We start from the raw sequence: 11,802 nt of genomic DNA on the forward strand, positions 1-11,802 counted from the left end.
CAAATACTATGTACACACAATTCTCTAATAGAAATCAAATATTTCTCTTGAACCCTACAAGAAAAGATTCAGAATTGAAACTATATCAATTCTCTAACATCCCTAGTAGCTCTAACCAAGAACCATAATTTAAAAGAATAAAAGATAAAGGATTGAATACACCTGAAATGTGTATATTTTTAATCTTCAATATTTCTTCACAAGATGATCAATTCATGATGGTAAAATGAATAATTCTTTGATCAAGTTCAATCTTCAAACTAATTGCAGCGCTATTCTTTTAGAAGACTCTCTTGAATTTTTTTTCTCTAAAACTGAACGAATCAAGAGTCTCTTTTAAAGTAAACACATAGAGATATTTATAAAATTTGACAATTAAAGCATATCTAATTGATTATAAAATCAGGTAATCCATTAATTCATTAAAACCCCCGTTGTTCTACATTTCCAGAAACTGGTTAATCGATTATCAAAAGGGTAATCAATTAATTTGTTTCAGTCTAAGAATTTATGTTCCTTCTGTGCTGACTGGATAATTAATTATCATGTGCGGTAATCGATTATAGAATCACACAGAGAGCTTCTCTTTGTTTCCAGGAGTTGGGTAACCAATTATCAAATGGGATAATCGATTTTCCTAAGCTGCAAACCTTTTATTCTTATGAAACTAGCTTGGACATTCAATTATCAAATGAGTCAATTAATTAATTTGATGTTGCAAGCCAAATTTTAAATAGAAGTAAGTTCTTAAGAAACTTAGAGAACAAGAATACTTCATCCACTTCATATTTGATCAATCACTAAGCATGAGAAAGACTAAGACTATATCACACACATGCCTAGTCTAAAACATTCAATAAAAATGCCTCATCTACTAAACATATTAGGCATCACAAAATTATCAAACCAAAACTAAAAATTAAGGAATTCAAGCTTTGATCTAACAAATTTAATATATTTGTCTTTGCTTATTAAAAAAAATGAATAGTTACGATTTCAAACTGTTACTATATTTATTATTATTTTTAATTGAAATGCCACATTATTAGACTTTATCTTCTTGGGTCGAGAATCTGAACCACCCATGAGAACAATATTTGAATTCACCTGACAAGTTTACACGAGACATGAATATCATAATAAGAACCAAAACCAAATGTTAATGTGTCAACCAAAACTACAACTGACAAGCTTGATAAAAAGGCCACACCCATCCGACACTAATGCAGCTTGATACCCACCATTCGACCCCTGCCCCACCATACCTGAACTATACAAAAACATTAGCACCCTTGTTTGTGTTCCATTTTTCCAAATCTGAGAGTCACCGGCCACGTCGGTGCACTATCGTGTGTGGAGAGGCATAACTTTGATAGCAACAGAATGAAACTTGGATCTTGATTCATGTGGGGTTCTCATATCTAAACTATTATGGTGGTGGTGATTTGTCATGTGTGAGGAGGCAAAACTCTGATAAAGGTGCAAAGGAACTCAAATCTTGACGTGGTTTTCTTAGATTTGGATTCGTGTGGATCTTAGACTGAACTCAAAGGGGTTGGGTGGAAGAAGTTCATGAGGATCTGAGTTAACATTGATGTTAAGGTTCTGCTTGTCAAGGAGAAGCAAGTTTGAAAAGCTAGAGGTTTATTTCAGGGGAAATTGATGATGATGGAGTGCGTCAATGTGGTGTTGAGGTTCACGCAGACTTGTAGAGGAACGGGAATTAATGGTGGAAGATGTTGAAAAATTATATTTATTTTATTTTGTTAATTTTAAAATAATAATGCATATAGTGGTGTGGTTTCAAACTGTCACTACTTGTAATTGATAACTGGCAGGATTCATGACCTAATGGACATCCACTCAATCTGACAAAAAAAGACCCAATTATATAAAATTAGAAACAAAAAAAACCCAATTGCATACTCAAAAAACTAAGGGACCTAATTGAGCACTTACAATAAACTAAGGTACAAATTAAGTATTAAACCATTTAGTTGCTTTTAAATAAATAAAAAAGTGGTTTCACTTAAGCAATTAATTCAGATCAATCCACATGTATAGATAATTGGGATAACATCACAAGTCTAATAGGTGCCAACTTGCTCATCAATTATGCTATGATATAAATTAAATTAATGAAATTATACTTTTTCAAGAGAAAAAACTTGAGAAAAGATGAATAAATTAATTAATTTTTACATCATTTGAATCCAAAAAGGATCTTGATTACACAATGATTAAAGGAAATGAGAAATAGTTTTGTAAAGTTTTTATAGTTATATACGATGATAAATTTAAGAGTTTTTTAGAATATGATTCTCAGGAGTGTTCTTAAATTTAATAATATTCACTAATAGAAATTTTATGCATTGAATTTTATTGATTAAAATAGAAATTTTTATCCTTCATCTATATTTTAAGTTTTAATTTAGTCTTTTATGTTTAAATGGTTTCATTTTAATTTTTTATATTATTTTTATTAGATCAAATTGATTCTTTTGTTAGTTTTTTTGGTACTAGCAATGTTAAGTTTGATTCAAATACTATTTCTCATAATTTACCCATATGTGAATAAGTGAGTCAAGTTTGTATCAAAAGTTAAAGAAAAGACCAATTTAACTTAAAGAAAAAAATTGTTTGTTATATATATAATAATAAAACTTTTTAAACCTAAAAGATCAAACTAAAACTTAAAATATAATAACCTTCATTTTCTGTTGAAGTTCCGCTTGCTCGCAATCACTATTAGTTTGACCGTGACAGACTAGTTATCGAATACGGAAAATTTTGAATTGAAATCGCAAATATTAGTAGCAATTTAAAAAACAAAATTTTCTTTTAGTATTTCAGGTATTTTTTCTGCTCTAACAAGACAACATGACAAAACTACAATCACGTCAAATAATTTGAAGATGCAATTCTTATTTGCAATTTCATGCACTTTTTTCTGCATCATTTGAAAAGCAGGCGTGTCACATAGCTTGAAGCTGCCATTTATAATTGCAACTTTAGTTGAACTAAGGAGCAGTTTGGTTGCATATAAATAAGTGAGAAGAGAACGAAATGGGGAGAAGAGCAAAGCATTGGAGAGATTGGAGTGATTTGGTTGCACATAAGTGTGCTGAATTTTTTTTTCATGTGGTTTTTTAACACACTGCACCTTCTCTCTTGATTTTTTTTTTTAAAATACACCGGTTGAAAAATTATTTTCCAAACTACACTAGGTGCACACTACAGTAAGAAAGTCGGGTTTGATCATCCTGATTTTTATGTTTGATGTTTTTTTGTTAAATTTAAATTATTAAAATAATATAAATGTATTTTTAATTGGTGTTAAAAATACTTTTTTATTAAATTAATTTTTTTAAGAGTTGATTAAATTAATTTTTTTAATAAGAAAATAATATTATTAAATATAATTATTTCTTATATTATTTAATTTACTTAAGATATTTTGTAAGTGAATATTTTTTAAAAAAAATCTGAATTTTGTCTAATAATATATTTATTTTAGTAAAAAAAATTTTAAAAATTATATTATTATTTTACTAAATATAATTTGTTTATTTATGTTATTAAATTTATTTAAAAATGATAATACTTTTTGTTTAACAATTTATTTATAGAAAAATATTATACTATGTTATCAATAAAATACTTAAATAATCATATTTGATTAAAGAAAAATTTAGATGAAGATATGTTAGAAGAATTATTTTTGTTATCATCATAATATCGATAAATTTCACATTTTTTTTTCCAAATTTCATATGGCAAAAAAAAATATTCACCTAAAAAATGTCTTAAATAAATTAAATAATATAAGAAAAAAATTATATTTAATAATATTATTATTTTTAATTAAAAAATTGATTTAATCAATTCTTAAAAAAATTTAAAAAATTAAGTTGATAAAAAAGTATTTTTAAAACCAATTAAAAATATATTTATAAAATATAATATTTATATTATTTTAATAATTTAAATGAAAAAAACATCAAACAGTGAAGTCTAGGTGAACCTCCACATGTTTTTGTTTCCTCTCTCTTATGAGGAGATTGGAAAAGAATTTTGCAATGTACAATTGTTTTTACTGTCTTGCCCTTTAGTTACACATGGTGGGTAGGTATTGAATGAAACCTATTGGATAAGTATATATGATTTTAATATAATATACTTTTACAAAACGAAAGTTCATTTATCATTCCAATTTTGTCGAAAGTATTTGTACAATTAGCGTAGGTAGTAGTTATTGAGTTGTAGTATGACTTTGCAGGGTTGACAATGCTCATAAGCCCCTTTCGATCTGTCTGTTATTGGGACGGCATTTTGCCTCATTTTGACATTGTTTTAAACTTGACAATATCACTAATTGTTAGATACTTATTTACTCCAAAATGCTAATTCAATAAGGAAATGTTAAAACTATGAATAAATTAAAAATGACATGGAAAATCTCATATAAAATAGAGAAAATAGTTGAGACATTCGCTAGTTGTTCAACACCACTACCTGTCATTTCAAGTTTGAGCAACTATAATTTTCCTACTGTATCAATAAACTATGAATAAATAAAAAATGTTAAAACTTTGAAGTTTGAACAACTATAAGTTTCCTACTGTATCAATAATTCATATATCTTATTTAATCTAGATTCTGTTCACTGAAATCATTTTACTTAAATAATACATTTAAATTAACTAATTTTAAAGTAAATTAATTAAGAGTTTTTTTTTTAGAAAAGAATATAAATAGAACTTTTTGTAAACTAAAACAAGTACTTTCTCAATTCCTATGAATTTTAATTTGCCACTTTGTTTGACCGAAATTAGATTTTGAACCTGTATGAATACCAATATGTATTTCTCTATAATTACAACATCTGTATTAAATTATTGTAGATGGTACATGTAATCTTTAAAGAAAAAGCTTTATATTATTATAAATTAATATTTTTCCCACGCTTATTATAAAATTCATATTAAATAAGCGTTCAACGCCATAGGCGATTCACGTTATTGCAGCTAGCAGTCCCTGTTATTTATTTAGGATGTATTAGTATATAATTAATTAAAATATTTATTAAATAAAAACTCTTATTATATTATGTTTCTGTAAATTAGGAGTTAGGACAGCCTGTGGGTAGAAACTTAATATAATATAGTGAGAACATCAAGCTTATCCACAAGGACTGGAAGGAGTAGAACCAAGTAATAAGTCATAATGATTTGAAAAATAATAATATAAGTTTAACTTAGTTATTCATACGAGTTAAATTTAAAGTTTGAATTTAATTCATTAAAAAATTATGAAAACCCTGAACTTGATTTTTCAACATATTACTGTTTTAATTATTCATTGCACGATATAAATATTTATTCTCATGCAATTATAATTAATAATAAATAAATATTTTTAAATATATAAATTATAGATAATTAAATTCAAAATAAATAAACACTTTTGAATATATAATTATGTTTTAGGTTTATGATAAATAAATTAAATTATGATCTAAAATTATTTTTAACCACTGATATTTTTTTTAAAAAAATTATTGAAATTTAATTTAGAAAAGAAATAAAAGATGATTGATTAAAACAAATATGCGATTAAAAAGATTAAATTAATAGATAGATAAAGATAAAATGAGGATAGTTTAAGATGTTTGGGAGATATATTTTTTATCTTGTTGCAAAAATATTGTATGAAAGTAACACATTTTTTAACACTTATTAGTAATAAATATTTCAAAGTTAGAAAATATGACAAAAGTAAAGGACTTAAAACCCTATATAAAAAACTCAGTTACCCCCTTCCCCCAAATAAATATTATTAGATGCCTCTTAAGCAGATTTTGTTGTATAATATTTTATAGATAAAAATATAGATTAACCACTTTCTTAGCACTGGTAATATTAATATAACTTTGGATAAGAAATTTATAATAACTCATACTTTTATTTCTCAAGAGAATACTTTATTTTAAAAGAGTTCAATCCATAATTATTGTAGTTCTGTTTGAATGTTTTTATTAGGTACTAAAAGAAGAACTTCAACAAGTATTTGTATACATGCATCAGATTGAAATCATAATTTAAGAAAGAGAGTTACTTGGTGCATCTAGTATTTTTGTTGAGGCATCCAACAGGTAGGATGAAATGGTAAAAATGTTCATCACCCTAATAATATAAATAAAGCTACAGTATCCATACAACCTTCTTCTTCCTCCTGTCCCCACCGTCACCGCCACCGTGTGCACATCCTTCTTCTTGTTCATACGGTCACCGCTGGCCCATTCATCTTTTTCTTCTTCCTCTTCTTATGGCCTTCTTTATCCACTTCTTGTTCGTCTTCCTCTTCTTATCACACTTCTTCTTTCTGTCACCATTCGTGTTCATGGTTATTCCTAATCGTTCTTCTTCTTCCTCTGCTTCCTGTGCCGTTTTAATTCTTCGTAGTGTAATGTTAGTGAAATTTTATAATTTTTTTTGATATATATGTTAAATATTGATTTTATTTACAAAAAATATATTAGTTATTACTAAGATTAGATTAGATTGTTATAATTAAGATTAGATTGGTGAAATAATTAATTTTCAATATTGTTATATTATATTTGTCTAACTTTTTTAAAAAATTGAAACAAATATATAAAAGATATTGAATTTTTTACTTATGAAATATTGAAATCATAATTAAAAATAATTTAAATTTTTTAGTTACAATAAATATTTAAATGAAAAATTGTAATAATTAAAATTTGTTATAAAAATATTGAAACATAATTTTTAATTGTACAATAGATCTGTTAGTTATAAAAATTATAAAACTAAAATTTAAAATTTAAAATATGATAAGAGTGTTAGTTTAAGATAATGATTAAAATTAAATTCAAAAATATATTAAATTTGTTAGTTATAGAAAACAAAAAATTAAAATATATTATTAGCTTAAGCAAATTAAATTTAATCATATAACAAATATTGTATCCTGTTGATATTTTGTCTATTTTCTCTTCCATCCTTCTAAGTTTTAACGGAAGCCATCGTAACAAAAAAGAAAAAGAAAAAAAGAAAAGCCACTGTAAAGGAAAGGGTTTTAACTTCTAAGTGGATCAAATTTCTTGTGAATTGTTTCATCGCGCAGTCCATGTCCCAATTGCCCTAGCCGCGCTACCACACAATACTCAATACCTTTGTTAACAACGGCGATAGTTATTCTTCCCTCCCTCGTCGCTTGCAACTTATCTCTCATTATTTCTCAAATCTAAAAGGTACTCCAATTATTTGTCCTTTTTATCAATCAATAGCAACTACTACATGCTATACAGTTTATTCTTAATTTCCGGAGTAACGATAATATTGTTGATGTTTTATATTTTTCACAGGTTGAGTTTTCGTTACGATGAAAGTGATGAAGAAGGGGAAAAGACCCTCACATAGTGGGGAAAAGAAGAAGAATAAGAGGAACAGGGAACAAAACCCTGATGTTGAGATAATTGTTGCCACGCAGAACGGTAACGGTAAACTATGCTCATATTATGCTTTCATATTCATCGCATTTTGTTGAGCTGTCCCTGAAATAAAGTGGTTGTTTTGTTTCAGTGGATAGTGCCAATGGAATGCATGTTAGAGAGGCAAAAAAGGAGAAAACTTCCATCAACAAAAAGAGAAAGAGCAAGGACAAGAATCTAGTTAGGAAACGAAAACCGAAAGGCCAAGAGGTTGATTTGGATGAGCAAAGTGGTGAGTGATGATTATTAGGTGTTGGCTTGTAGAACTGTTCATTACTTTTCTAATGCTATATTGTATTAATTTTGTTTTTGCTGTTATTGTTTCTCCCTGTTCTGGCATCTAGTATACACCTCTTTTATAAAATTTAAGTAAACTAATGTTCATTCTCAACATCTTTGTTTTTTTAACCAATGGTGTCAGATGGAGTAGTGGACAATCCTCATTCTAAAGCTGAGGAGATCCAAGGGTTAGATGGGCACATAGATTCTGATTCTGGAGCAGCTATCAAACCATGTAATAAAATACATTTTCTGGTGGATTCCACTCTTGCATTTGGAAACTATACATTCGTTTTCACATGAAATTTGTCCTGCTTTTGTAGGTAGGTCAAAGAAAGACAAGAAGAAAAGAAAGGAGGTTCAAGATTCACCGGAAAAGGAGGGAGAAGGGTGCAATCAGGAGGAAGTTTATATTATTTCCTCTGTTGATGATGACTGCTCAAAAGGAATGAAAAGTATGAATTATTTGTTTAGCTGTAGTGCATTGCTTTTTTGTTTGCTTTTAAAACTCCAAACATTATTCATTTAAAACTTTTATTTAAATGTATAGTTTCTGTATTGAGTCTATTTAAATGTATGATTTTTATGTTAACTTTCATCTATAGATCTCTTTCATCATTTGCCAATTACCATCCACCCCTACCTTCTAAGTGTGAGCATTTAGACAGATTTTTTAAATTTATTCTTTCAATCTGTTGACAGAATGGATTGTGATGCATCCTTGTACTTTCTCCATATTTGTAACCTATTTCTACTGTCTATTAATGATCATATATGAGATAGTTTCTGACTGGGGACTACTCAAACTACAGAATGGATTATGGAATACCATCAAAGCAGACCAGGATTGGATGTATTGCAAAATCAAATCGATGACTTTATAACTGCTCAAGAGGTGAAACTGGAAGAGGTAAGTGTGTTGACGTGCACAAGATCAAAACAGAATGATTGGATGCTCATGTTAAATTAAACCATTACTTCGAAATTTGGCTACTTTATGCATTTTGTTTGCTAAATTGAAGTGTCAGTGAACATTTATCTGTGGTTTTGATTGACTTGGAAAAGGCCTATAATGCTAAGAGAAGTTTAGCCAAAGGCTCTCAGGGAGAAAAGAGTTTTTATTGCTTATCAAGCTTATTTATGCTGGGGGTTACAACTAGTATCAGGATACATGGTGGGTAATTGAGGATTTTATTATAACTAGGTTTACATCAAGGGTCTACTTTGAGCCCTTATCCTTTTACCTTGTTTTTGGATATGCTTATTAAACATATCCCAAAGCTAGTGCTACAATGTGTGCTTTTTACAAATGGTATAGTTTTAGTGTGCAAGTGGAGATCGATTATGGTAACGAGTAGTGTAGAAAAGATTTGGAAGCACATTACTTCTGATTATGTATGAACAAAATGAAGCATGTAAAATGGAAGTTCAGGAAGACAAACACTAGTGCCAATGTAGAGGTGAAAATTGAAGATCACACCATTCCACTAGTCTCAAAGTATCTTGGATCTATTATACAAGATATTGAAGAAATATAGACTTCAAGTTGGGTGAATGAAATGATGATATGTCTTAGACTCTTAGTTGTTATTTGTGATTCAAAAGTGCTTCTCAAGCTTAATGAAAATTTTATGGCACAATCACAAAATCTGTGATATTGTATGGTATTATATGTTGAGTGGTAGAGAGCCAACAAGAGAAGCCCAGTTAGTGTGGCAAACAGGATTGTGGTTGTAGTGAATAAGTGGGCATAAAAGACAATAGAATCTATAATGAATACTTTAGAATTTAGATAGAAAGCAAGGGTAGCATCTATTGAGGAAAAAATGGTAGAATATTGCCAAAGGTTGTTTGAATGTGGGAGAAGACAATAGAAGCCCCACTAAGGAGAGTGGATCAGAAGCAAAGTAGCCCCTATAGTTAGAGGTGGAAAGAAATCACAAAAAACTTTAGGCAAAACCATTAAAAAAGGCTTAAATCTAAATGGAATTTTTGAGGTTTTGAGTGATAAAATAGAATGGCATCATTTGATCCATATATCAGGGGGGGCTCCGTTGAATTTGAATTCCCTTTTCAGTGTCTGACTGAAACAAGTTGTCTGTGACTATTGTGTCCCATTATATCAAAATAGCCTCTTTTTGTGATTTTTAAATGTTTAGCCTTTTATTTCGTAACTTATGAATGATCCCACATATTTTATGTTTTTATTTTGGTTTTACATATAATGATTTTTTTTATCAATGCAGGAAAGAAAAGAAAAAGAAGCCCTTGCTGCAGAAGGGGGGTGGACAGTTGTTGTGCACCATAAGGGTAGAAAGAAAACTACTGATTCTGAGAGTGGAATTGCAGTGGGCTCTGTTGCTCAAGCTGCTGTAGAGAATAAAATGACCAAAAAGAAACATAAAGAAGTTGGTCAAGATTTCTATCGCTTTCAAAGAAGAGAAGCACAGAGAAATGGTATAATTCCTTTTATGAAATTGACCTCAATTTTTTTTGTGTCAACACAAATGTCTAATTAAATATGGATCCATAATGTTAGTATATATTGAAAGAAAAGCATAAAGATGTTATTTTAAGAGCTTTCTATCAAAGTTTGGATTTTTTTTTTAGCCTCTTTGCATATGCAAGGGTAAGGCTGCGTACAATATCCCTCCCCCATACCTTCGCATAGCGAAGAGCCTCTGGGCAATGGGGTACGAAGTTTTTATGTCATTTGCTTTTCTTTTGTTTCTAATGAATTCCTTAATCCATAAAAAAAGGAAAACTAAGATGTTTTTCCATGTCTATTCCCACGAACAGATATTTTTTTACTGTCCCTTCTGTTGTGCCTAAGATTCACAACTCATTTTGTCAGTAAACTAAAATTTTATACATGAAAACACTACCTGTTTCTGGATGTTCATGAACAAATGTGATGTTTCTGTGGGTGGGAACACCACTTAAGGAATTATATGAATTTTTGTAGAAATCTTATGCTTTACCCGAATGTCATGTTTCTGTTGTGTATAAGATTTTAAACGCATGTTTTTGCTCAGTTAAGATTTTATGCACAAATGTGTGCCATAAAAGAATGTTTCTGGATGTCAATGAAAGGGATGTCATGTTTCTGTTGGTTGGAATTGCATAAGGAATTGTACGATTTTATGTAAAAGTATCATGCTTTATACCTCATTTTGCTTCTTAACTCTAGTTTTTCTGAATTAAAACTTAGTAACTTTCTATATTGATTTTGATTAGATTTTGTTATTGTTAGCTGTCAAACTGAGATAAACCATTTTTGTTTTTCTTGCAGAAATCATGACACTGCAGAGCAAATTTGAGGAGGATAAAAAACGTCTGCAGCAGATGAGAGCTGCCAGGAAATTTAGACCTTATTAGACAATGTTTTTGGCGTACAAGGTTCACAGTAGTTTTTTTGGTGGATTTGGCGTACAAGGTACTTATGTAGTCTTGAACTTGAGTTATGCCATTGCTCTTAAATTCAAAACGAAAGTTCATTTATCATTCCAATTTTGTCGAAAGTATTTGTACAATTAGCGTAGGTAGTAGTTATTGAGTTGTAGTATGACTTTGCAGGGTTGACAATGCTCATAAGCCCCTTTCGATCTGTCTGTTATTGTGACTGCATTTTGGTCATTTTGACATTGTTTTAAACTTGACAATATCGCTAATTGTTAGATACTTATTTACTCCAAAATGCTAATTCAATAAGGAAATGTTAAAACTATGAATAAATTAAAAATGACATGGAAAAATTCATATAAAATAGAGAAAATAGTTGAGACATTCGCTAGTTGTTCAACACCACTACCTGTCATTTTCAAGTTTGAGCAACTATAATTTTCCTACTGTATCCATAAACTATGAATAAATTAAAATAGAGAAAATAGACTTTGCCATTGTAAACTAGAAGTTTTATATTATTGTATTATCATATCATGTATGATATAGATTTATTGACTTTTACACAAAATCTTAAAAGTCATATAAACTAATTTATCTTT

At 28.9% G+C, this 11,802-nt stretch overlaps 1 protein-coding gene across 2 annotated transcripts; it reads left to right on the forward strand.

Annotated features, from left to right (window-relative positions):
- The first annotated feature begins 7,074 nt into the window (after positions 1-7,074).
- LOC100802650 (ribosomal RNA-processing protein 7 homolog A) lies at positions 7,075-11,405 on the forward strand. 2 transcript variants are annotated; one of them, XM_003529316.5, is made up of 8 exons: positions 7,075-7,279; positions 7,394-7,528; positions 7,611-7,751; positions 7,941-8,033; positions 8,122-8,253; positions 8,611-8,708; positions 10,045-10,255; positions 11,091-11,405. In XM_003529316.5, exons 2-8 carry the CDS (start codon positions 7,411-7,413, stop codon positions 11,174-11,176), a joined length of 879 nt encoding a protein of 292 aa, XP_003529364.1. In that variant the 5' UTR covers positions 7,075-7,279; positions 7,394-7,410; the 3' UTR covers positions 11,177-11,405. The 2 variants fall into 2 exon arrangements, with proteins under 2 accessions (XP_003529364.1, XP_006583845.1); XM_006583782.4 differs by having other exon boundaries at positions 7,076-7,279; positions 7,394-7,522.
- Positions 11,406-11,802: the final 397 nt, after the last annotated feature.

This window comes from Glycine max, chromosome 7, assembly GCF_000004515.6.
Source record: "Glycine max cultivar Williams 82 chromosome 7, Glycine_max_v4.0, whole genome shotgun sequence".
Classification (NCBI taxonomy): Eukaryota; Viridiplantae; Streptophyta; class Magnoliopsida; order Fabales; family Fabaceae; genus Glycine; species Glycine max.

Bases quoted from the DNA above. Each gene is read 5' to 3' on its own strand.
- LOC100802650 (XM_003529316.5), top strand. From the start codon at position 7,411: ATGAAAGTGATGAAGAAGGGGAAAAGACCCTCACATAGTGGGGAAAAG. The intron at 7,529-7,610 runs GTAAACTATGCT...GTTTTGTTTCAG, and splicing joins TGCCACGCAGAACGGTAACG to TGGATAGTGCCAATGGAATG. The intron at 8,034-8,121 runs GTAATAAAATAC...CTGCTTTTGTAG, and splicing joins TGGAGCAGCTATCAAACCAT to GTAGGTCAAAGAAAGACAAG.